At 39.2% G+C, this 25,532-nt stretch overlaps 1 protein-coding gene across 2 annotated transcripts; it reads left to right on the top strand.

The window, feature by feature from the left end:
• The first annotated feature begins 4,248 nt into the window (after positions 1 to 4,248).
• Positions 4,249 to 10,066, top strand: LOC147640808 (uncharacterized). Of its 2 annotated transcripts, none has more exons than XM_086815445.1 (8): positions 4,249 to 4,737; positions 7,363 to 7,507; positions 7,603 to 7,771; positions 7,953 to 8,223; positions 8,336 to 8,601; positions 8,713 to 8,928; positions 9,311 to 9,419; positions 9,597 to 10,066. In XM_086815445.1, exons 1-8 carry the CDS (start codon positions 4,587 to 4,589, stop codon positions 9,659 to 9,661), a joined length of 1,392 nt encoding a protein of 463 aa, XP_086671571.1. In that variant the 5' UTR covers positions 4,249 to 4,586; the 3' UTR covers positions 9,662 to 10,066. The 2 variants fall into 2 exon arrangements, with proteins under 2 accessions (XP_086671571.1, XP_086671580.1); XM_086815454.1 differs by having other exon boundaries at positions 4,333 to 4,737; positions 4,984 to 7,507.
• The last annotated feature ends 15,466 nt before the right edge of the window (positions 10,067 to 25,532 follow it).

The raw sequence follows: 25,532 nt of genomic DNA, 5'->3' as shown, positions 1-25,532 counted from the left end.
AACTACATTATGGACGAAAGAAGAGGATATACCAATGATTATGAGATAAAAGTTGTTGTGACTATTGCTAGTTCCCTAAAAAGCATTATGTTGTACCCACCCATGATATAAGTGCGTGAAAGTGATTCTCATCATCAACAAATAGAGTTTATGGGTGATGCTTAGCATACATAATTTACTTTTGTTGTTGTTCTGAAAGTGGGACATAAACTATGATACACATGCAAGTAGGTGGTGGAAAAGTTTAGTGTGTTATGTTTGGAAAACCAAGTTTGGGGCTAATTTAGGGCCAATTTAGCGACCTTATATGTCGTAGAAGTGCCCAAGCAAGGCACCCATGGATGGGACATCCTTTAGGTACAATGTTAAAGCATTTGGAATGATTTTTTACATGTTTTTTAAAGTGCATAACCATTTGTTTATCTCATGATCTTTTAAGTGCATAACCATAGAAAAATTCAATAGATTCCTTTATATATGGAAAGAAATGTGTAGCACTAACAACACATATAGGCCAAGATCTAATTTTTTCATTTTGGTTTTATTTTTATACTTAAGATCAATTGTTGTAAACATTGGTACTATGCATAATACAAACAGTAAATCTGCGGTGGCTACTTTTGTGTGCTTGTGTTTGAGTTTCGTTACACTATTCTCTATCTTTGTAAACCTTTAGCACATAGGCTCTACAATTGGTATCAAAGACTAACCTTATTTCTAGTGGTTGTAGAGTATAGATAAGGTATAGCATAAAATAGTGAGCTCATCGATGGGATATATAGACACTACACCATTGCCTATTAACTTTAGAACTTGGGGCTAAGCTACGTTTTTTTGGCACCCATTTTCCTTTGACTGCCTATATAAGGTAGAGCCCAGAGATTCAAGTGTACACAAAGTCACATTTGGGAAAAGTCCTTTTTAGTCTCTCACTAGTTCTTAGCTTTCATGATGGACGCATAACAAATCATAGAATTTTTTTCTTGCTTCGATGCACAAGAGTCCCACAACTTGCATTGAGTAACAATTTGTATTTTCTTGATAAGATGGACATGGCGCCTCGACACCTGTTACCTCTATGGACTTGGCATATATGCTTGTTGCCATTCTCTACAAATAGATGATGCTATAACTATGAGTAAGAGGTGGAGTGGCTAAATTGTGGGAAGAGCCACCAGCTCATGGAGCTTCCTCCTACTGCTATGAGCAAGAGTTGGACTGGCTAAATTGTGGAAAGAGACACAAGCTCATGGAGCTTCCTCCTATTGCTCCTAGAGTAACTAAATAAGCACTCTTCTTGGTCGAATGATAGCTGTCACTTAGCATTCTACTAACTTGTGGGAAGAGCCACTAGCTCGTGGAGCTTCCTCCTGTTGCTCCTGGAGTAACTAAATAAGCACTCCTCTTGGTCGAATGATAGCTGTCACTTAGCATTCTACTAACTTGTGGGAAGAGCCACTAGCTCGTGGAGCTTCTCCCTTTTGCTTGGAGAAAGGAAATGGGCACTATGCCCTATATACTTCATGGAGTCCCTCTTCATCCCCAATAGCTTCCACTCTCCTTCACTGACTTGGCACCACATAACTATTGGATTACTGAGTTATTCCTCCATACCACATTCAATGAGAAGATGTACTATGAATTTGTCAGTATTTAGACCCATGAGATGGTTGCTACACTTGTTGCCAAAGCAGGAGCAGAGCAGGTGGTTCCAATGTTTTTTAACTTCATTGATTGGTTTGCACAATATTTAACTAGTGCTATTCTATTGTGGTGCTAGGCCATTTCAAAATAGTTTATTCTTGTGGATTACTATAAATGGGCTACTTTATGTGTTTTTAAGCTGTAAAGTTATCGCACATGCTCCTTGGACCATTTGGATTATCAAAGTAAGTTAAGCACAATTGGACCATTTGGATTATCAAAGTAAGTTAAGCACAATTGGATGTTTTGATATCATCCTTGCGATAACCTCTATGGGGACACCCATTACTTTATTTCGGGATATTTTATTTTGGATGCACCTTTTATTTCATCTACCAAGATTAATGTGTTTAATCAGTTGTGTGCACTGATAAGATGTCCACCAAGATTAATGTGTTCTATGGGATATTTTGGAAGACATGTGAATACCTTTTATGGTTTCACATTTAGGCATCAATATTTTGTTAAGGCTAAGGGCTCATACCTAGAACTCACACAAGAGAACTAAGAGTTGATTGTACTATTAGGTATCAATGGTCCACCCTCATATTATAGAAAATGAGCAACTACTACTAAGTCATGTATAATGTATGAACCTCATTATGTGACGTAGTAATGGTTAAGTAGCCAAAGTGCTTAGTGTCCCCATGTCAACATGGAATAGTGGCCTAGCATGCCATATGGTGTAAAGACAACTTATGTAAATTTGGCATATTGTAAAATAGGCTACACGCTTACATGGATTTTTATCCTTGAACTCACATAGAGTTGGCGGACTTTACTCATCGATACCATGTCCCATATGGCCATGGATGGGAACTCAAAAGATGCTGATAGATTATAGATGTGATGTGACTAGTAACATTAGCCAGTAGATACAAAAGGTTCATATCCATCTAATCTACACCTACCACACAATGAAGCCAACTATTATACCTACCTCAACCTATGGTTACACTAGAGATTGAATTTGTTGCCGAATTTGAGATGTGATGCTCATTTAGAACTAATTTAGGTGATCACTTAGTAAGCCATTGATGATGATTGAGATAGTTAGGATTCAATCAACTTCTGCATGATAACTTCCTTAAAGTTAAATCCAAGCAAAAATCCTTAAAATCTACATATAAGCCCTACCTAATGTCTCTAGTGAATATCATAAGTGTGGGATGCAAAAGCCAAGAGAGAAGAGTTGTAATATGGGTGTGAGAGAAATTGAAGTTGATGCAAAGACAAAGTAAATATCACGAGTGTGGGAAGGAGAAGTCAAGGATGAAGAGCTATGATATGGGTGTGAGTGTAGCTTCCAAGTTGATGCAGCTTAAGTGAATATCATGATTGTGGAAAGGATAAGTCAAGAGAGAAGAGCTGTGATATGGTTGTGAGGTTAAATCTTCAAGTTTGTAAGAGTTCTTGCACTCAATTCTAAATTTGAAACTTTTATAGCTCTTTACATGTCTATTATATTCAATCCTTGAAAATGCAAACTCAACTTTTAAAAAATGTCCTTTAAAAGACTCAGATTCTCACAACATGTGCATGTACAATATCCATACAATATTGAAGCCTTACATGGTGGATGCAAAAGATCAAAATTTAATCATTTAAATGTATGCATAAGTGATGTTTAAAAGGTTTAGAATTTGAAAGTTCAAGCTTAGTAACCCTCCAAATTCTCTATAAAATTTGATTATGAAAAGCAATTCTCTATAAAATTTGATTATGAAAAGCTACTCATTATGATGATAATGATCGTACCCTACCTAATATAAAAAGCTACTCATTATTGGAGTTTTTGCATTGTTGCACCTTTCATAGTTACCATCCCTCCTTGTAAGCATTTCAAAATCACATAAATTTTGGATTGAGAACTACAATGCTAAAATTAACATATTCTAAATCATTGAAATTAAGAACCATCCTTGAAGGTAATTGGTTTACAATAAACAAAAGCATCATTATGCAAGTCGGTTATAAATTTGCAGTCACTTACAATAATATTGAAAAAGGTGGATATAAATTGTCAAAACCAACCTTATCAGATATCCCATCTAGCCCCATTGTTGGGTAAATCATTCAAATGATAATCCGAGTTTAAAATGTTGGGGATCCTTTGCATATTTATAACATAATTGAAGTTTTAGCTTAGGTCCTCACACTTGCGCCTAGCAAGAGAGATGATGTAGTATATGTTGATTGTTGGGAGGGTTTCATACAACCTCCTCTAGCAATTTAATCCTTACCATCATTAGAGCAATGCTTACCATTATTAGGGCATACACTTACTTGTGTAAGAGCAATGATAGACAAAGATCTCAATCACTTGTGAACATTCATACACAATCTTAGTCATTTTCTCAGTAGTTGAGAGAAGGGCGGTGATCTAGTCGGAACCCACCTGGGAGCATTTATAGAGCAATGAAAGAAGACAAAGTCTAGAAGACAAGGTTTGTAGAGGCAAGTGAGCCATTTCCAGACAGCTAGCACCCATTTCCACAACCCTTTGGATCCAACTTTCCAAGTGCACAAGATCTCTTGAAACAGGGGACATTCCAAAGGGTTTAACTACTAATGTGTGTGCTGTGGGGTAGGGGGTTGAGGTATATATTTACACGACGATGAAACGTAGGTGGTGAGTGGAGGTGATATTCACACCAGATCCATCATCCCACCCCCTCACCTGCAGGAGGGGGCTTCGAATCGCCATAGCCATAGCCATAGCCGTAGCTAGAAGAAGGCATATACATAGAGAGAAAGGTCCAGTTTGCTGGGAAATCTCTAGTCAGAGCTCGCCATAACTATAGTAGCCGTAGCAGCAGAAAGAAAGCTCTGATTTGCCTAGAGAAAGCTCTGGTTCTCCTTAGCCCGACCTCGCCATAGCCATGGAGGCTTTCTACATAGCCCTGTTTCTCGCCCTCCTCCTCCTCCTTGGCGCCGTAGAGCTCGGCAAAACCAACAAGGACCGCATTATCACCAATGAAGCCTTCTCCTCCTTCAAGAACAATTACTTGGTGGTCTATTGCCTCATGATGGGTATGCATTCTAGATCCACATTTCGAAGTTTAGTGTGTTTGATGTCAGTGTTTGGTTGTTGAGCTCACGGAAGCTTTATTCTGCTGCTGCCCTAGCTAGACAGCAGATCTGCGTGTGCTATCCATTGATATCTTTGATCCATGGAAGCATGTCTCAGATCTGGATTGGTGTCGCCCGATCTGTGGATGTAAGCCCCTCGCAGGGATTTCCATAGTTGACGTTTATTATTTCTGCATTTCCTTTCAGTACTTCGAAAATGCAGTTTCCCTTCATTCGATTTCTGTCATCATCTCAAATTGCAAGCCATGGATGATCAGACATGCCATCCTCATGACCACCATGCCATCGATGATGGTCGTTTGTGATAATCACGCCATCCATGAACGTTCATGACCACCATGCCACTCATGGCCATTCATGGCGCGCTGATTTCTCCACCAGTTTTCCATGGATGGCCACCATGCTGCAGCTAGCTTCTAAGAATCGGAGACTTTCAGTGCTTGAGAATGTTGGCATAAAGAATTTCGTTTACTTGAGAACGTCATAAACATTTCATCGATTTGTTTCGTGATTCTGACAGTAGCAGTGGAATTTTCTGTGAGAAAAATGCCTGTCAATGGTTCTAAAGCAGACATGTTTTAAGCTACTTAATACATGTCAGTTAATCTATTAATGAATACATGCTAGTTAATCTACTTATGTAGGTCAAAAGTTACCGAGGCAGATCCAGGCATCTCTGAAGTAACATGTGTTTGACGTGGTACATTAGTCAACTTTTTTGTAGGCAGACTTAGATTGTTTATCCTCTCAGTATGGCTTACACTAGCAAGGTTCGGATGATTAGGTTAAAGGCAGTGTTAGTTAGTCTATCAGTGTAGCCTATTTTGTTACAAGGCCTACATGAACTCTTAACATTCTTAAACGTTTAAGCTGTCTTTGTAGTGTCTGTTACTTTATCAGTGTAGCTCAATGTTTTTGAAGGCGATATGATATCTTAATCCTCACAAAACATGCCATAAGAAACGTTTTTGCGGCAAAAGCCCTTCAAATTTTCAGTCCGTCCACTGCTGCAGAAGTTTTTTTTTAAAAAGACGTGGAAATTGTTTAAGCTATGCTAGCTCACCTGTGAAAAGATTTACTTTGTATTGTCATGGTTTGGGAGTATTGAATATTGCTTTTGTTTCCCCGAAGTGTTTCTGTTTTCATTAGTGCAAATATCCCATGGGAAGCATACTTGTATAACTAGCGTAAGGTTTCTAAAGTTTGGATATTCCAGTCTAAGGGGTACTTTCCAGGCGTTCATGACAATTGTTTTGTTTTTCCCACTTATTTATTGTTCAGCATTTTGCATGTTCTTGATTATTTGTTACTTTGTTTGATAGCTTGCAAACTTTTGCCTGGTATATCCTTTTACAACTATCCATTTTTTTTTTTGGACTGTTGATTATGATCTTGTCTATTGCTTTATTGGTAGAGTGAGCCAATATGGGGCTTTGCATTTTGATTGCTAGCTTCTATTGTAGCTGTTTGTAAGGGAATACACATCAAAATGGATATGTTCTTCTGTACAGAACCTCACACCTATCTATAGCCACTGATCACATGAGAAGAGAGTGCCATACAGTTGAGTTTGAAAGCAAGCTGGGATTTCCATTCATACATGTCTGCTGTAATTTATCTTTCGAAAAGTAACTCCTTCAATATAGAGCTTTGGGATTGCTCAACCACTATTTTTGTGTGCTCGTGTGCGCTAGCCTTCATCATGGCTGAATTTGCCGTTCACCTCTGGAGAAGTGATAGAAGTTTAGTAGGGTGGTTTATCCATGAAGATTTGTCCGCTAAAGTGGACATATCTTTAATGCACGAACGTGGCAATGCCATAGCTTGTAGTCTATGCTATGCATGATGGAGTCATGGTTTGAAAATGAAGCTTGTGAGTAGAGTCTCATGGAGGTAAGATTGTTCATTACTTGTCATCAAGGTCGGGAAATGATTTGAACTTTCTGTTAGGTATATACTGGTATTATCTCTATTAAAATTTTGTCTTACCAAGCCTGTAATCATAAGATTTTCTCTTTATGGTAGTTTGTCTACCCCACTTAATGTTGAAATTCAAGCTCTTTAGTCTATTTATAGATATGTTGGGTGGACATGGCAATATGTTTATCCTACCTATGACTGGCCACATCCGTGTGCTAAAGCACCATGTCTCAGGGATGCTGCATGTGTGTGCACATGCATGCATTTGCGTGGGATGTGAATGCATATTCTCTGTGGTATTGAGGATGGAACTCCAATGTTGTGAAGCTTGCAGTCAACCTGGACTTATCACATTCAATTATTAATGTACATGAAATAACAAAGCAAGTAAGTTGCAGCGTTGGCTGATCTGGCATCATAAAAGTATGTGTGCATGTATTTGAGTGGACAAAATATATAAAACCACTGCTGAAACTTTCAATGCTCTTCCTCTTCCTCTGGTTTGGAAAAGAATTTAGCAATGGACTTTCTATTCCTCCTTTGTCGTCAATACCTTCTGTACTGTGTTGTAGATTATGTTGAAATGCCAGTATAGTCATCAAAGTCTCAAGACTGCATCTAAACTGCTGCGTGTATGATCCACAGCTGGTGATTGGTTGCAAGGCCCCTATGTCTATTTTCTTTACACGCAGTATGGTTTCACCAAAGGTGATATTGGAAGGCTTTTTATTGCTGGTTTTGGGTCATCCATGATCTTCGGTACATGTGTGGGATCTCTTGCAGACAAATAGTGAGTTTACATAATATTGTTTGTCATTGCATAAATCTCAGCACTATGGTTTCTTTGATTTGCTGTGCTTGACCTCTATTTTTTCTTTCCTGCAGTGGGAGGAAGAGGGCGAGTATCACGTATTGCATAACATACATTTTGAGCTGCATGACAAAGCATTCTCCTGAGTACAAAGTGCTGATGGTAGGCAGAATCCTGGGTGGAATTGCAACTTCACTTCTGTTTTCTGCTTTTGAATCTTGGCTTGTTGCTGAACATTTCAAGGTATTGCACACTTTCTCATAAACTTTTCTTTGCTAACATGTTCGTGGAGCTTCTTTCTGAAGTGATGCGACATATTTGCTAACATTCTAAGCCAGGGTAGCATCCTAGTTGTTCTTTGTTTGGGTTGGGATCGGACCCAGGTTTTGTGCCAGTGTGTTACAAGCCCATTTTTCTTTTGCAGAGAGGATTTGAAGCACAGTGGCTGTCCTTGACCTTTTCTAAAGCAGTGTTTTTGGGAAATGGACTTGTAGCCATTCTAGCTGGACTGGGTGCCAATTTTTTGGCTGACACTCTCTCTCTTGGGCCTGTATCACCTTTTGATGCTGCGTCCTGTGTGCTGGCATTGGGAATGGCTATTATAATATACACATGGCCAGATAATTATGGGGATTCTTCTGAGGGAAAAAATCTTCTGACTCAATTCAAAGCTGCAGCTTCTGCCATTGCTTCTGGTAATTTGCTGGCCTTTATTCTGCAGCAATGCTTTTTTGGGAAGGTTGCTAGCTTCTTGGACTGGACTCTTGAAGTTTCTGACTTGCTCTGTCTGTCTTTTGTCAAGAGCAGATGAGAAGATTGCCTTGCTTGGAGCAATACAGTCACTGTTTGAGGGCTCAATGTATACGTTCGTTTTTCTCTGGACACCTGCACTCAGCCCCCATGAGGAAGACATTCCTCATGGATTCATTTTTGCCACTTTCATGCTGTCCTCTATGATTGGCAGCTCTTTGGCTTCTCGCTTTATGGCAAGATCATCACTCAGGGTGGAATCATACATGCAGATAGTCTTTTTGGTCTCTGCTGCCACGCTTCTTTCCCCGGTGGTTATCAATGTAAGTTCAAGTCTTTTCATAAAAAGTTTAGTAGGCATTTGAATTTTGTCAGGCTGCAATCTTACAAGCTTTTTGGTTGGCATTAATGGAGAGTATGTTCTGCTGGATCAGCTTCTTATGAAGCCTACAGGCCATAAGGGTGGCAGCATGACAGCTCCTGGACGGCTGCTGCTTTTCACTTTCTGTGTGTTTGAAGCGTGTGTTGGAATCTTCTGGCCGTCGATCATGAAATTGCGATCACAGTATGTGCCGGAGGAGTCAAGGAGCACTATCTTGAACTTCTTCCGAATTCCAGTGAACATATTTGTTTGTGTTGTTCTCTACAATGTAAGCTCGAAATTCTCAACCGTCTTTGCTGTCGACATCTACTGTGTCATCGTGCGTTGGAATTAGGAATAGCATATTGCTCTTTTTTATTGGGTGTCCCAGTTCCTAGTTTGAGAGTAAGGATTTTACACAATAGTCCGGACGCAAATGCAGGTGGCTATGGACAGGCTTGGTGGGCCGTTCATGACCCGCCTGTCTTCGAATGATATGACAATATAGATGGGCAGGTTACGTGTAAGGGGCCTAAGGCTTGTTGGGGTGATGATAGAATTGATCACTGCCCATTCTTTTGTGATGTTTGGCTGCTAGTAAGCTCAAGTGTGAAGTCTTATGAACCGAGGGTATAAGTAGGTTGCTGACATTACAACATAACTGACTGCAGGTCAATGCCTTCCCTATCACAGTCATGTTTGGGATGTGCTCAATCTTTCTATTAATGGCTGCTGTCCTTCAAAACCGTTTCATGGTTGCTGCAGAAAAGCCTAAAACGAGTAAGCTTTATAGGCCATTCTGTTTTATAACTCTTCATTGGTACTTCTGCGGTTTATAACCACTCTTCATCGATGCTTCCTAACAAACTTACGAATTCAATTAGTAGCCAGAATTAAAGAATGATTTCTACGTGTAATAAGGTCTAACCTGTATTGAATGTTTATTTTTTTTTGCAGAAATTATCGAGAACTGGTCATCTGATAGGGAAGCAGATCCAGAATCAGAACCCCTGAACATTTAGATGCATGCCACAATCCTGGAACGTTGTTGAAGCTCACGAAGAGATTGCTCAGGGAAGTCAATGCAGAATAATAAGCAGAGACGGCATCTGTACACACTAGGCTTGATCAAACTAGTTCCAATGCAGGGCTCTTATATTCTTCTAACTACTTTCAACAAAATGTAGAGTCTTTGTAAAGCTCTGAAGTGAAGAGCTGTTCCGGTTTTGCAAAGGGTTGGTAACCAATTGGTATAAAAAGCTTTAGGTATGACTACAATATGCTGTAAGGTGAGAAAAGAGTGGCTCTCCTATCTTCTGTGAATCAGTAATGATTCAGGAGTACAAACAAAGGACAATAGCTTCATGTGTTTGGAGAGTTTCTCTTTTTGGGGATAGTACAACTGAAATACGTTTTCATACGGATCCTATGTGGCTATCATGTGTTTGGGTGCTTGTCATATGGATCCTATGTGGTCCACTAGCTCGGTTATCATGTTGAATCTCTCTCTCTCTCTCTCTCTCTCTCTCTCTCTCTCTCTCTCACACACACACACACAGTTTGTAGTCTTTTCCATGGCTTAGTATTCCATGACTTGTTGTATTACTGTTGTCTCATAGGCCCATTGGGACTTTGAAGAGGTTAATATTTACTCTCTTTCCATTCCCCCCCCTCTCCCCTCTCCTTTCTCCCTTTTTCTCACTTTCTATACGATGGTGGTGTGGCATGCGTCTTCTGGAAGAAGCTGTCCAACTGCCTGTTTGATCCTACGGCTTTACCACTTTGTTGCAGAGCAAGATGTTAGATTCCCCATCAAAACGCCTCTGTTCCACAAACACGGGCTCGAGTGGAAGATCTTTTGATTTTAGGTACAAGGGAGGCATCTTGGTATGGAAAACATTGTAAACCCCATATGTATGTGGTCTTCTTTTTGTATCTGCAATAAGTGCTGTATGCGGCTAGGTATTGGAATGTTTTAATGGCTTGAAGAGGACCACATGCGCCAAACATAGTATTGGCGTGCTAATAAAGTCAGCTTTAACTTTGCCTAAAAGATGGAAAACTTTACTCTTTAAGAGGATAGCTCGGGAGATGAGATTGAAGAAATATTGGTTTCCTATTTAGGGGACGCAAGTAAAATAGTGTTGCAAGTTGAGTGTTTTTTTAAATCAATAATTATATATATATATAAACCAACAGAAAACCTTTACATCAAAATATCTTACCCCCACATCTGTTTATACAAAACATTTACAGCTTCATATCCTATTTAGGAGAACAAATCAGTGCCCATCTCTCATCCTCAAAATCATTTCTCCAAGTTGAATACAAGCTTCCTTTAGGCTTTTAGTTGTGCACCCTTTGGGTGATTGTTGCTCCAAAGCCTCACCCTTCTTGGACCACACTTTAACCAATGGTCTAGTGCCAATTAGATTCTCATTGAATGCACAAAGGTGTTGTCGACCTACTTTACTGTCTTGTACCACCTTTTAGTTCTTGGTCCATATATCATTGGTCTTTTCCTTGCCTTTAGCTATGTTAACACTTGAATGCACAGACGGTAAACTGTTAGGCTCAACCTAGTGTGCCCAAATGTTCCCCTTTTCATTAGTGAGATCAAGATATGGTTGCTTGAAGGACATGTATCATTTGTACCATCATATCCTTATTCAACTTATTCACCGAATGTATAGACCAGCACATATAAACACATTTATACATCAATCTTGTTGGATCCAGCCTTGTATCAACAGCCTTTTGAAAAACAATGCAATTCCTAATGTCCCATATTTCCCAAAGATAACAAAATCTGATTATGATGAAGATATTGTCAACACATTCCTCATTAGAAGTCCATTTCCTTAACCATACATCCCAGTGCAATTTTAAACCCATTTGCAGATTTTGGACCAAGTACTTCTAATTGTTGGGCAATCCCAAAAGACATGTTTCCCATCTTTAATAGCAGTTTTACATCCAGGACAGTACCCATTAGTGCAGTTCTTCTACATAAGTTTGACTCCTAAAGGAAGGCTCCCATACAGACTCTCCAGAGAAAATTTGACAGGGATGTCCAACTCCCAAATGCTTTTCCATCTTTTTCTCCAACTACAAGGGTCCTAGCTTGTTTTCCAAATCTTGTTATAATAAACCACATTATCCTCAGTCTTAGTTCCTTATATATACTGTTAGTGGTTCCCCTGTCCAGCTTAGTCCCATTACACCCAACCCAGTCCTTTATCCAACATGATTCATCTTGGGTAGTAGAAATTCATCCTTGTTCCAATCTAGTCCTTGCCATTAACCTCTAGAAGAGACATCAGAACCTTCAACAAGTTCACTAAACATCTTTGTCCAGATTTCATTCTGTCGCAAGCATTTAGGAAGTAAGAGTGCAGTTCTGGCCATTGTGTGAGAAGGAAGATGAAGAATGCCAATGCCTCCTTCTTCCTTAGGCAAAGTCAATTTGTCCCATGCCAACCAAGCTAGAACCTTCTTATCAGAGTTACCATTCCTCCACAAAAATTCTCTAATGGGCTTAATAATTTTCTGCCAATAGAAACATAATATTCCCACCCATCCTTTAATCCCATCCTTCCTCTCAGATTTTCCCACCTCCTTTTTTCTTGACCTTTCAGCAGAGCTCCCCCCACATCTGTTCCTATGTTTCTCAACCATGTAAAAATCCCCCATCATAACACACTGTCTTTGAATATTCAAAATTAATCCAATCCCACATTTCACTTCTAATTTTGTGATTATGGGCCCCATACAAATTAACCAACCTGATCCTCTCCTCTTGGACCAAAATTTCTACAGCCAATATTCTCCCATTAGGGTGATTAGCAACTATGCTAGGCTTTAAAGAACTTTTAATCATGAACATAATCCCAATGTATCCTCCATTCACCCCCCATATAATACAGTCCAATTCTTAAACTTATCTCTCCTTATCAGCTTAGATCCAAAAAGGTTATGTTTCTGTATATCAAAAATAGATATACCCCACTCCTTAATCAAATCCCAAAAAGTCAAATTCTTATTCTTTTAATGCCCTTAACATTCCAAGTACACCTTGATATTCCCAAATTGCTATTCATGTTAAAGCAGTTTCAGGGACCATATCTACTTCCCCCTTCCCCCCATTGGGTTCATTTTCTTTTTGAATCATTTTCCATGCTTCATCAACCTGCCAGTTGAATTTCTGGATTGTTGACGTTTCGCTCTCCTCCTCTCCCAATGGCCTATACGGATTAGAATATAAGATAGGGCTCCCACTCCCAAACAGTTCACTTCTTGGGTTAAACTTAATACACTCACTAGTAGTATCTTTTCTTGCTTCTTCCTTGGCTTGCCTTACACTCGTTTTGCCTTTGATTTTCTTCCATCCCACTTCACCCGACGATTCAACATTATTTATTGCAACCCCTTTTCCTTTGTTCTCTTCCTTATTCCCCTTATCCACCTTATCCACCTCCTCTCTAGGCATACTTTCTCTATCTTTACCTTCATCCTCTTTCCCTTCATCCAGTGGTTTACCTTGGCCCCCTTCTACACAATTTCTAGCGATATGGTCGAATCCTCCACATTTAAAAGAGGCTCTCGGAAAAGTACCAAACTTAAGAGGAAGCTCTAGTTTACCAATCTCACCCAGATCAGCTTCTATGGTTTTAGGTATTTCATCTAGTGTATTCTAGGATATACATACACTATTAGCTTGTCATCCTGATAGATCATCATTAGACACATATAGAACCGGACCAATAGCTGTAGCTTTTCCCTCAATGCAGGCCTCAACTAGGGTGAGTATATCAATCAACTAGTTTATTTGCGATACTACTTTATCATGAAAGATCTCTTCCTACAGCCATTTACCAATGTTTATTTTCAAGGAAGGCTTACGAGAACAAAACAAGATGGCACTGCAGAGTGAGAACAAACCTAGTTGATTGATATACTCACTAATCCTTTAAAGCACTAATGCTTAACCCTGTCTCTATCTTGGAGACACAAATAAACTAGTTGATTGATGTACACACTAGTCTTTTAAGCACTAATGGTATAGATTATTACTTAAAATTATACTTGAATTATTATGTAATCATAGGGGTTACACGTGTGCATAAGTGTATCTTCTACTTTACTTTTTTATACATGCAGATTCAGAGGAGAATTTAATATGTGCCCCACGTGAGACTGACATAGTGCTCAACATTTAAGGAGGAAACTTTGCATGTGAAGGTTTTGGTAATTAATAACTTAAAATACCCACCCCCCCAAATAAAAAAGCAATAGGCAAATTTCACTTTTTTTTAAAATATTTATAAGCATGCTTTAGTATTTTAAGTAGATTAAGCTTGTAGTGTTGCAAAGGTGACGCCTATAATATTGTCTAGGTCTTGTCTTGGGTTATTATCATTAAGGTCTCTGAATCTTCAATGCATGAAAATCTGAAAAATCGTGCTCGATCAAAGAACATTTGTGTTCATTATAGATTATGTTCTATTGTCTTTAATGTATGTTAAAACAAACAATGAGATTTATGAAGGTAAGGTTCTTTTGAAGGCACATTTGTCTTTATAAAGGTGGAGTCCTTTTGAGTCTTTTTTTTGAAGAAATATTTGTCTTTATGAAGGTTGGATTCTTTTCAATCTCTTTTTTTTTTCAAACTAAAGCTTGATTTTTGACTAATGTGATAAGTATTATATTACATGATGGTGTTTTAATTCAATATATATATTGGATATCTATAACCTTGTTTGGTTGCAAACCATTTCAAGGTCCTAAGTCCAAAAACCAGATTAGGTCAAAACTTAAAAAAAACTATCTTTTTAATATTTGCATCTGAATAAACCCATGTCATTGCACATGATAGTATTAAGCATGCTAGAGCTTAGATAGATATTTATATTTTACTAAAGTATTTAGGTTAAAATTCTTTATATCTATGCTCCCAACCTTCAAGAAGAAAAAGGAAATAGAAAAATGGTTACCACATGCATATTCATGAATTGAGGGAGGAGACTAATATGTGCCCCACATGGTTGAATTAGTGCTGAATATTCAAGGAGGAGACTTTAATGTGTCCCACATGGTTGAATTAGTGCTGAATATATTCAAGAAGAAAATTTTGAATGTCAAGGTTTTGGACAATGGTTTATTTTAAGTAATATATATTATCATATGTTTCGTACGTGGAACCTATGACCCACCATGTAGCAACCTTTCATGTATAGATATATACATGTGTCTTGTACACACACACACAAGTATTCATATACATATGTATATACATATACATATATATGAATATGTGTGCGTGTGTGCGTGTGTGCGTGTGTGTGTTATATAACACAAACATACTTACTCCATTTGTGCTTATTGAACACGTGTAATGGCACAAATTGGATGGGATGACAGCCTACTTTACTAGGGTTCTTTACTTCTGCAACTTTTTCACATTGGACCTATGGGTCGTTGCGACTCTGCCATGCCTTTGTACACGAATGTTCATCATAATCCTACAAGGGATGGTGGTGGGAAGTTAAGTTTTTATGGCACCTTCTTTCTATGTGTTGCTACGACTTTGTTGTGCCTCTGTGCCTCTGCACACGATGGCTCATCATAATCTTACAAGGGATGGTGGTGGGCAATAACATTTTTGTGGCACTTGCTGTGATGATGAAGATGGAAGACTTCTCCGCTCTACCTCAGTCATGACCTATATATTAGAATGGAGGTGGATTCTTTAACTCACTTAGCTTGTCTGCCTTCTTATTGAGCATTACACAATGTCTCTCACCCTTACCTTTGCAGGGGGACCTTATGTCTAGGTACACAAGTACTTAAGAAAAAAACTATTTTTTCATACCTGAATAAGCTGAGATTTTGTAAGTAATTAAAATAATCTATGGAACTATATTCATGGGCATCATTATGTATTTTAGCTCTGAATATTGCTGGATCAAAGGTTTGTTTTACTTGTTTTACATGGTAAGGATTTGAGAAAAATGAAAGAGTGTTGCTTTGAACTATGAATACACATGGTTATGAATATGGTTTCATTCTGGCTATGATCATCACTTTGTTTAGACTAAATGTTCTTATACTAAAGATGCGCTACAGATGGTTATGAGTTGCCCAGCCCAGGGCACACAATAGATTTACAACTATTCTCTGCATCTCTACTGATACAGTCCAACACCTTACGCTTCTCAACTTGAATCAACTGATCATCTAAAATGTCTTCTTAGGTCATATGTGACTCTGAACAACCCTGGTCTTCAACCCTATCTCCTCATCTAACCTCCTCTCACAACCTGCTAATCTAAACTGACTCTCAGCTGACCACTACTACATGACTGTAATTTGATTCAGCTTACTGCTAAATCCTGCTGACCTTTGTCAGATTCTTACCCTCCAAACCCTCAGATTTTCCTCTAGAACTAGCAATCTTCAATCCTCAAATCTCTAGCTCTAGGACTCTATTGAATATGTCACTTGTTCTCTACTGACTCTTATTTGACTCAGGTTTTTTTGACTAAGTTAATTCAGATCTCCTTACCTTTGTGTCCTTTGACACTCACAGACCTTCAAACACTTCACATCCTATAAAGATTGAACACCTTAGTCTCTTACCTCACTTTAGCTGACCTTCAACTATCCTCTTAATCTCTTCTGATACAGTCTGATAGCTTACCCTCCTCAACTTGAATCAGCTGATCCTCTAAAATGTCTTCTTAGGTCAGATGTGACGTTGATCTTCCTGATAACCTGCTAACCTAAACTGACCCCAGTTGACCATTAGCTGACCACTAGCTGACTGTAATTTGATTCAGTTAACTCAAAATGATGACCTCTCTCAAATTCTTGTCCTCAGACCCTCATATTTTCCTTTAGAACTGGAAATCCTCAAATCTCTAGCTCTCTAGGACCCTATTGAATATGTCGATTGTCCTCTACTGACTCTCATTTGACACAGGTCTGACTAAACTGATTCATATCTCCTTACCTCTATGTCCTTTGACACTCACAGACCTTCAAACACTTCAGATCCTACAAAGATTGAACACTACAGTCTCTTACCTCACTTTAGATGACCTTTAGCTATAATGACTTCCTGAGTCTTATTTGGTTCAGATGATTGATCTCACTCAGATATTTCCACTTAGACTAACTTCTGACTGTCAAACTAGACCCAAAATAGCTTCCTCTCAACCCAAAAAGACTGACTCTATTCTTTCACATGCTCAAGCTTACAGGTTCTGACACTCACCTCACCATGTCACGGACACTGATGACTCTAAAAATTGATGCTACTTGGGCTACTGGGGCTGTTTCAAAATTTGGTTATGAATTACATACCATAGAAAGCAACATTTTTAGGTGGCTTATAATGGGGCCATTGTCTAAATCTACTATAATATAAGTTCTGTACACATAGTAATTAAACATGGTGTCTAGCTGTAGGAACTTGGTTTGATGCTACTTGTGCTATTGGCTGAAGTATTGGTTATGCTGTTGATTACTTGGGCTATTGAATATGGTATCAATGAAATGTGCGAGCAAATGTTGAATAATACATTATCAACGAATAATGAGCAAAAACATATAATTCAACCAATATATTCATGAGTAAAATGATGTCGATACGAATAATGAATACTACAACTTAGGATCTTCATTTTTGTCCAAAAAACTTCATGAAGGAGAAGTAAGGGTGGAAGAATATGCTAATAAATTGATTTAAAACGGAAAAAAAGTGTTTTGATTGCCTATTCAAACACAAGCATGAATTAGTACATGAGGTCCGTCATGGGCTACATGGCAATGTTCTTTCCAAAGAACATGAGATTGGTAGGGCACCATTATATCCACAAAGCCCCAACATTCTTAGGACACGTGAGGAAAGAGGTAGACAAAGAGTGAAAGAGCAACATCTGCTTCTCCTCTACACAAATTAGAGCCACAAGAGAGAGAGAGAGAGAGAGAGAGAGAGAGAGAGAGAGAGAGAGAGAGAGAGAGAGAGAGAGAGAGAGAGAGAGAGAGAGAGAGAGAGAGAGAGAGAGAGAGAGAGAGGTATCTTTTGAAACCGCTAGTAAGGACACATATGTAGAGGCTATGCTACATTATAGTTGCCCTTGAGACCTCTCATTAATCTTCAATCTCTCATCTTTTCCTTTCTCTCAACACCACTATCAACATCGATGTTTCTTCTAGGCACCTAATGTCCCTAACATTCACATAGGCTATGTGGCACACTGAGTTAGCTTAGTCAACCTACTCTGTTGAGGTCATTGACACCACCCACATCTATGCCCTCTTGCGGCGTCCACATGCTCTGAACATCGCTTTCTCTAAGATCACTTGCAATGTTAGACCTTGCATGCAAGCTCTCCACCCAACCATAGGATCAGAACTTTGATCCACCCCCATGTACTAAGGCTCCACTCCACAAATACATGCCAGACAACACTAGCATCCTATACCACCAGTTCGCCTGCTCACAGGGGCCCTTAGTAAGACTATGCATGATTAGCCATGTCCATAGCACTAGTAGAAACTTTGGTCCAAGCAGCACATACCCATGAGAAGTGCATCGCAAGACTGTCCATATTAATAACCCAAGCCAGGGGCTAAGGCTCCAGCCCATAAATAATAACTCAAACTAGGGGCTAAGGATTCACTTCACAAATGCATGCCAGTTCAGCACTAGCATCCCATACCACTAGTATGCCTGCCCACAGGAGCCTTGAGAAAAACTATCTATGATCTACCATGTCTATAGTAGGAGTAGAAACTAGTGGGCAGGCATACCACTAGTATGCCTGCCCACAGGAGCCTTGAGAAAAACTATCTATGATCTACCATGTCTATAGTAGGAGTAGAAACTTTGGTCTAGGCACACATACCCATAAGAAGTGCACTGCAAGACGGACCATAAAAATAGCCCAAGGTATCACTTATCTAGTGATAACTACTACCATAAAAAGATAACCTAATATGGATAGCCAATAGCCTAGTTTTATTAATTCTAAACCTTAGTCCTTTATCTATGATCTACCATGTCTATAGTAGGAGTAGAAACTTTGGTCTAGGCACACATACCCATAAGAAGTGCACTGCAAGACGGACCATAAAAATAGCCCAAGGTATCACTTATCTAGTGATAACTACTACCATAAAAAGATAACCTAATATGGATAGCCAATAGCCTAGTTTTATTAATTCTAAACCTTAGTCCTTTGCCTCTACTTGCTATCTCCTAATCCCAAGGTTCCTAATCCTATTAGATTAGGCATGCTAGTCCACGGATTATCTCCAAGTACATAACATGCTTCCCCTCCTCAGACGTAAATAAAATCTGCTAAGCAAGAAAACTAGGGAACCTATCTTGTAAGCTAGCAACTATCTGCCAAGTTGAGTCCTCCTCTGCTGCCCTATCTTTCCAATTAATTTTATACTCAGGGATCAACTTTTTTCCAAGTTACCCTTCCCTGAAATCAATCATCATTTCCTCAACCTTAACAAAGCTCCAAAGGAGTCCTTAATGCTATCCTTAACTCCCAACATCTCTTTCAGTCTAAGACAATAGATGAACTTTCACATTCTGAGGTAGTTCAAGTGTATACGTTACCTCTCTGATCTTTTAAAGTATCTAGAAAGGTCCAAAGTACCTAGGGGATAACTTCCCAACCTTCTTGGTTAGTATAATAACATTTTTGAACTCTTGGGTATTTTCAATACACCAACATTCCCTCGGATAACTCCCTCGAGAACGTAAATCGTGCTCTATCTTGAGCTCTCCTAACAGAATCTCTAGCTTTGGCTAGCATCTATCTACCAAGAAATCCCTAGTCGCATTGTTATGAATACCCGCGAGTCCCAAAATTTTGGAGATCTATGTTGGTATTCGTACATTAGCATAAAGGGAATTTAACGAGTGGGGCTACATGCTTAACACTATTATGGGCAAGCTTAACCATTGGGATGTATCTCTTTCGAGTCCGATGGTCTCTTGGAGATGTATGATGCATGAAGCATATCCTTCAAAACCTGATTTACCCCCTCCGTATGGCCGTTAGAGTAGACTGAAGATGATCAGAGGAACTCAAAGTTATCTTGGTCTCTAATTTTTGGAATACTAGAAGTGTGCAGTAAACTTTAAGTCCCTATTACTTAAAGTGTCACAATGTAAACCATATAACTTGAAAGGCAGCTCAATAAACTATCGTGCAGATTCAAGAGCCGTTTACTATTTTCCTTTTGGATGAAAATCTTGCCATCTTTGTCAACTTGTCTACCACCACCCAAATGACATCATGCTCTCTGTGAATGACTGCACGATAAATTGATGATAAGGTGACAGCCTTATTCAACTTACACTGACGATGCTTTACCACGTAGTAGGAACATCGACAGTCATAAAGGATCCTCCTCTTAATCTTAGCACTTTCTGATACAACACAAACCCTATCATTTCAAATAAGATACTGACCTCCAACCATCTTGACAAGTGGAATGATTCTTGAGATTTGTAATGGAGCTGTTTCTACTTGGACCTACTACCAAAACCAACCAAAATATCTATCGGTCTCACATAGCCCTTTTAGGAAATCATATAGGTCATCTTGAATTTTCTCCCTAATGCGACTCAATGCATGTGTAACCCTATTCAAGCTACTCTTTCGATATCCAATCTCCATGTCCAAATCTTACATCAAATTTGCCCACCATGCCTTCTTTCCCCTCAATTGATGTCTATCACAAAAATACTTGATCAACTCATGGTCGGTCAAAACAACAAATTTGGATCCATCAAGTAATGTCTCCAAATTTCAATACGTGAATGACCATGTATAACTTTTTCTCTAGAGTATGCCATTTGACTTGAGCCTCATTAAGCTTCTTGCTTTGAAAAGCCACATGTTGGTCCTCGTGAAATATGGCCCATATCGCATAATCACTGGCATTAGTCTTAATCACGAATGGTTTGCTCTAGGATCCAATATGGCTAAAACTGGTGCATCTCTCACCACATAAGCTTGATCAAGCCTCTCATTCTATGTAACAGGAGCATCGAACTTTCATCCACGTCCTTTGAGGTGGTTAGAAAGGGGAACGGTCACATCAGAATACTCCCTCTTTGACATCTTGAGAAAGACAGTGAATCCTAAAAACAAATGAACCTGTGTGCTTTGTGATAGTCCAAGGTATTGGCTAATGTAAAACCCTTTGGATCCACTGAAGAGCTTTGCTCATCCTATCTCTAGAAATCTAATGACCTAAGTATGTGATTTCTTTACAAAAGAATTCACACTTAGAGATTTGGTCGTCGTTCAGGCCATAGAACCCCCAAGATGAATTTGAGGTCATCTATATGCTCCTCTCTAGCAAGTGCAATTGAATGGTTAAATTACTGGCTGGAAAGTATTTCTCAACCATTGTAACAGCCTCGATGGAGTTTAATCGTGCTGCTTCCAATGTGTCTCTACTAATCTCTTTCCTTGATATCCAACGTACCACTGCACCAATTTTATAAATTGTTTCTCTAATGTCATCGGTGAGGCAATCCTTGATGGCTATAGGAAGCATGAATTGCAAGAATTTGTGCTAATCACGACTCTTCAAGCTCATCGTCCTTTGTAAATGCTCCCTTCAAGCAATACATGCATCCTGTAGGGGTATGAAACTCACTAATGCACTTCTTTACACACCGTTTCTCATCCTTTGTCTCATGACCCAAGGTGCTTTTGGTAGCTTCACCTTTCCATCTGCTCTAATTTGGGCCCATAAGTGGTGCATGCGTTGAACCTCTTGTAAATCATCTCGTTGTGCCTTGCTCTCCTTTGCTCCTGTGATGGTTTTTCAAAGCACCTCGGCTATATTCTTGAAAATGTGCATTGGGTCAATAAGATGGTTCACTAGAAGGTCATTCCAGTATGGAAGCTGATGGAAAATGGATAGACGCTTCATTCCTGGAGGTGTATAGGTTGGATCCAGCTCCCATAAGGTCCTCCAATCACTGCTCTTCCATATGCGATGGGATCTCCCTAGAAATCCCTCACGCAAAGGATGGTCCACTGGAGATACTTCTTGTGGCCCTCGTATACTATCTTCTTCATAGACTTTGAGTATCGAGCCTCAAGTTGCGGCCCACATAATGGACATCCATTATACCCTGACAGTGAAAGCCCTACAGAACATCAAAAAATATTATAGCACGTAAGTTTGGATGACAATCATGATTTAACATAATACGTTAACAAGCTATAGTATTACCTGAGAACTCACCATAGCCAGGCCAATCATGCATAGTCCACATAAGTATTCCTCTCAATGTTAATGCACGTTGTCCAAACCTCTTGGAAATATCATGAACTTCAATGCCCTCCCATATAACACGAAGCTCTCCAGGAACTATCAAAGACAATAACAGATGTCCTTTTTTTATCGCTAGCTATGGTGGAAGATTATAGTTAACTAGACAAACAGGCCATGTACTCCATGATGAAATTTGTAGACCAAATGGATTCACTCCAAAGGCTACCCACTTCTCTTGCAGGGGAATCTTCGGGCACACGCATAACACCATTCGTGCACCTAGTGTTATGGTGCCAAGTAAAAATCGATTGCAAGTTTAATATGGATAGGTAAGCGCGTAAAATAGACAAATGTGCTCCATGATATAGTGGAAGACGAGCAAGCCTGCATAGCTGTTTCTCTTCTTGGAAAACGTATTCCACATGTCATGTGTTTTCTTCTACCCCTTCGTGTTCTAAACCCCAATCTTCTGTTCCATCGTGTAAGGCATTTATCATGTCATCCATATCGTGTTCTAGTATTTGCTCTGAATATGCCTCAAGTTCCTCGGGTTGTTGGATCACCTCGTTTGTGGCTACTCTTGCTGGTCTCCATCGTTCAGGCCGGATATCCACTGGTTCGTCATTGTTGAAGCGCGCATTGCCACTAATTAGATGTTCCAATCGCTCCACCGAAAATATTTCCCATTTTTTTGTATGATCATTGCAAATTCGTCAACATCGAGCCACTTGGTATTTACAGCGACTACATGGGCAAAGTGTCTTCTCCTCTAAATCAACAAAATTTGAGGGTGTGGCATCGTCCATGGTTTTTATATTGATTTGCAAAATGGGAACAAATGCTTATTTTCGGAGGGGAATCCTGCCTTAAGTATTTGTGGATGGTAGTAGTCGGTGATAGGTAATTTGAAATGTCGGGGGCGCGCAAGATCTGGAAAGATTTTGAATTTGAATGAAAAGTAGCGATCGTCGAAATAAGCGTCGAAAAGGTCGTCAAAATAACCGTGAAAAAGAACATGAGAAATTTATTTTTTCGACTCTTATTTTCACGCTATTTTCCACGCTCTTTTCGACACACTTTCCCACGCTTATTTCAACGCTTTTTTCATGCTTATTTTGACGGCGCAGGTTTTTACAATAAAACATAACCTCTCTTTTTTCTGTGTTTTTTTTCGTGCGCATGTGTTTTGCTTCCTCACCAGGTATACCTCCTTTTCCCTCACTCCCATCTCCTCTTGGTTACATGTACATGTGATGTAAAATGCCTGTGTGTAATTATGAGTACTTTTCTTGTTTTTTTGCTTTCTCATTTGTTTTGCAGGTTCTTTCTCTCTCCCAAGCTCTTCTCCACCTCCTTCTTTGCCCTCCCTCCCCTCCCCTCCCCTCCCCTCCCCTCTCCTCTCCTCTCCTCTCCTCTTGGTTGTTAAATTGGTGTGTGTGTGTGTGTGTTGAAGGATAAACCTCCTTGTGTATCCATGCTATTCATACTTTTAGGGTTTTGTATCAATAATTCTTTTTTAAACTTTTTGTTTTGTTTTGTAGGTCTTCTAATCCTCTCTTTCAACTTCACCAAAAAGAGGTAAATTCCTTTCTCTCTTTCCTCTATTTTATCTACCAAAAAGAGAGGTTTTGTTTTGTAGGTCCTCTATGCATAGAGCTTAATGCACATGCATAGAGCTCTAATCATAGAGCTTAATCTATGCATTAAGGTCTATTCGTATAGCTTAATACATAGATTAAGCTCTATGCATGCATTCATAATGCATAGAGATATATACATAGATTAAGCTCTATGCATGCATTCAGCTCTGCATTAAGCTCTATGCATAGAGCTTAATGCATGCATTAAGCTCTATGCATGCATGCTTAATGCATAGTGTTGAGATGCGGTTTAGTTTAGGAAAGCGTGGCTTGCATAGTGCTTTATGCAAAAGCCTCATGCATAATGCTTTATACATAAGCTTTATGTATAAGGCCTCATACATAAGCTTTTGTATGTATGCATTACTAATCCTTTCCTCACCCTTTTGTTGGTTTTGTAGGTCCTCTAATCCTCTCTTTCAACATCACGAAAAAGAGATAAGTAATTTAAAGAGAAAGAGATTTTTCGATATAGTTGTCTGAATATCTTAGGATGGGATAGATTCGTCAGAGTAAATCCCCTAAATAAGGGAGCTCTAAATTATATTTTTAAAGCATAAAAAAGGTAGAACTTGGAGGACGTGTGTCAACTAGAAAAAGTTGACAAAGTTAAATTAAGAAGAGATATCCCCTTCCTATGAAAATCTGATATATAGGCTCTAGGAGCCAAGTATTTTACAAAGATTGATCTTTATACTTACTAGATTGGGATAGGCGAGGAAGATGTCTTTAAGATGGAATTTTAAACTAGATATGGTCATTTGGAGTTCCTTTTGTATTACCTTTTAGGCTCAAGAATGCTCCAATTTCTTTTCAGTAGATGATGAATGACTCTTTCAGGTTTGTTTGGGGAAGTTATTGTGGTATTCTTAGATGATATTTTGATATCGGGGCGTAAATAACTGTACGCAAAGACAAGTGTGGATTTCTTCAAGTAGACCGCACAAAGATATGGACTGACCAAAGGGACACATTTGTGCTACTAGAGCACTGTGAGCAAGTCATCTTTGTGGAAGACCCGACAGATCATAAATGGTTGTTTGTGATCCAAATAAATCCACGTGGAAAACAAATATTTGAAGAGGTAAAAATAGCAGTTGACTGTTTGCCAGATGCTGAGGAACTCCCCCCAAATCATATGATGATTGAGCATACACCACTAGCACCTATTGAACAACAAGAAGAACAAGAAGAAGACATACTAGTTGAGGAAGTAGGTGAGGCTCACACGGGATTAGGATCGGATGAAGGTGTACTCATTGAGCAAATACATCTTGAACGAGAAACAGACACTAGAGATAATCCAGAAGAAGAAGAGATTCAAGCTGAGTATGATCATGATGCATCGACAGCTCTCATGCTAGAGCTAGAAGAGAATGAAGACATGGATGAATTACCTTTTACTACTACAAGACAACTGGCTCCACCAATTGACAACAATGATGGATTATTAATTGAAATAGATTTATTTGGAGCCATGGATCTCGCTGAGGACGAGCAAGTTGATGATGAACTTTAATTTCATTGTAAAATAGAGCACTTTCTTAATTGCACCTTAGTGAGGAGGAGGAGCTAGCATTTTTCCTTCTTCAGAGAGCGTGATGGAAGTTATACCCTCCTCTCTCCCTCGGCTCCCCCCCCCTCTCTCGCTCTCTCTCTCTCTCTCTCTCTCTCTCTCTCTCTCTCTCTCTCTCTCTCTCTCTCTCTCTCATAGACACATATGCTTGCAAAGAGGTAGAAAGAGAAGGCTAAAACACACCCTAGGATGGGAACTAGCAAATATCGACGACACGACCAGGTATGGAAACTAAGCGTCGAAAAACAATGATTCTCTTGTAGTGGCGGGATCATTCTACTGAACTTTGCCGTGATGTTTTCTAACTCACGTGTCTCCCAAACATCTAACTTACTATATTTAAAATTAGAAGTA

Source organism: Cibotium barometz, chromosome 2 (genome assembly GCF_041138505.1).
Source record: "Cibotium barometz isolate CiBa-2024 chromosome 2, ASM4113850v1, whole genome shotgun sequence".
Taxonomy (NCBI): Eukaryota; Viridiplantae; Streptophyta; class Polypodiopsida; order Cyatheales; family Cibotiaceae; genus Cibotium; species Cibotium barometz.
The sequence above is the reverse complement of the archived record's forward strand: the minus strand, read 5'-3'. Positions and strand labels throughout refer to the sequence as shown.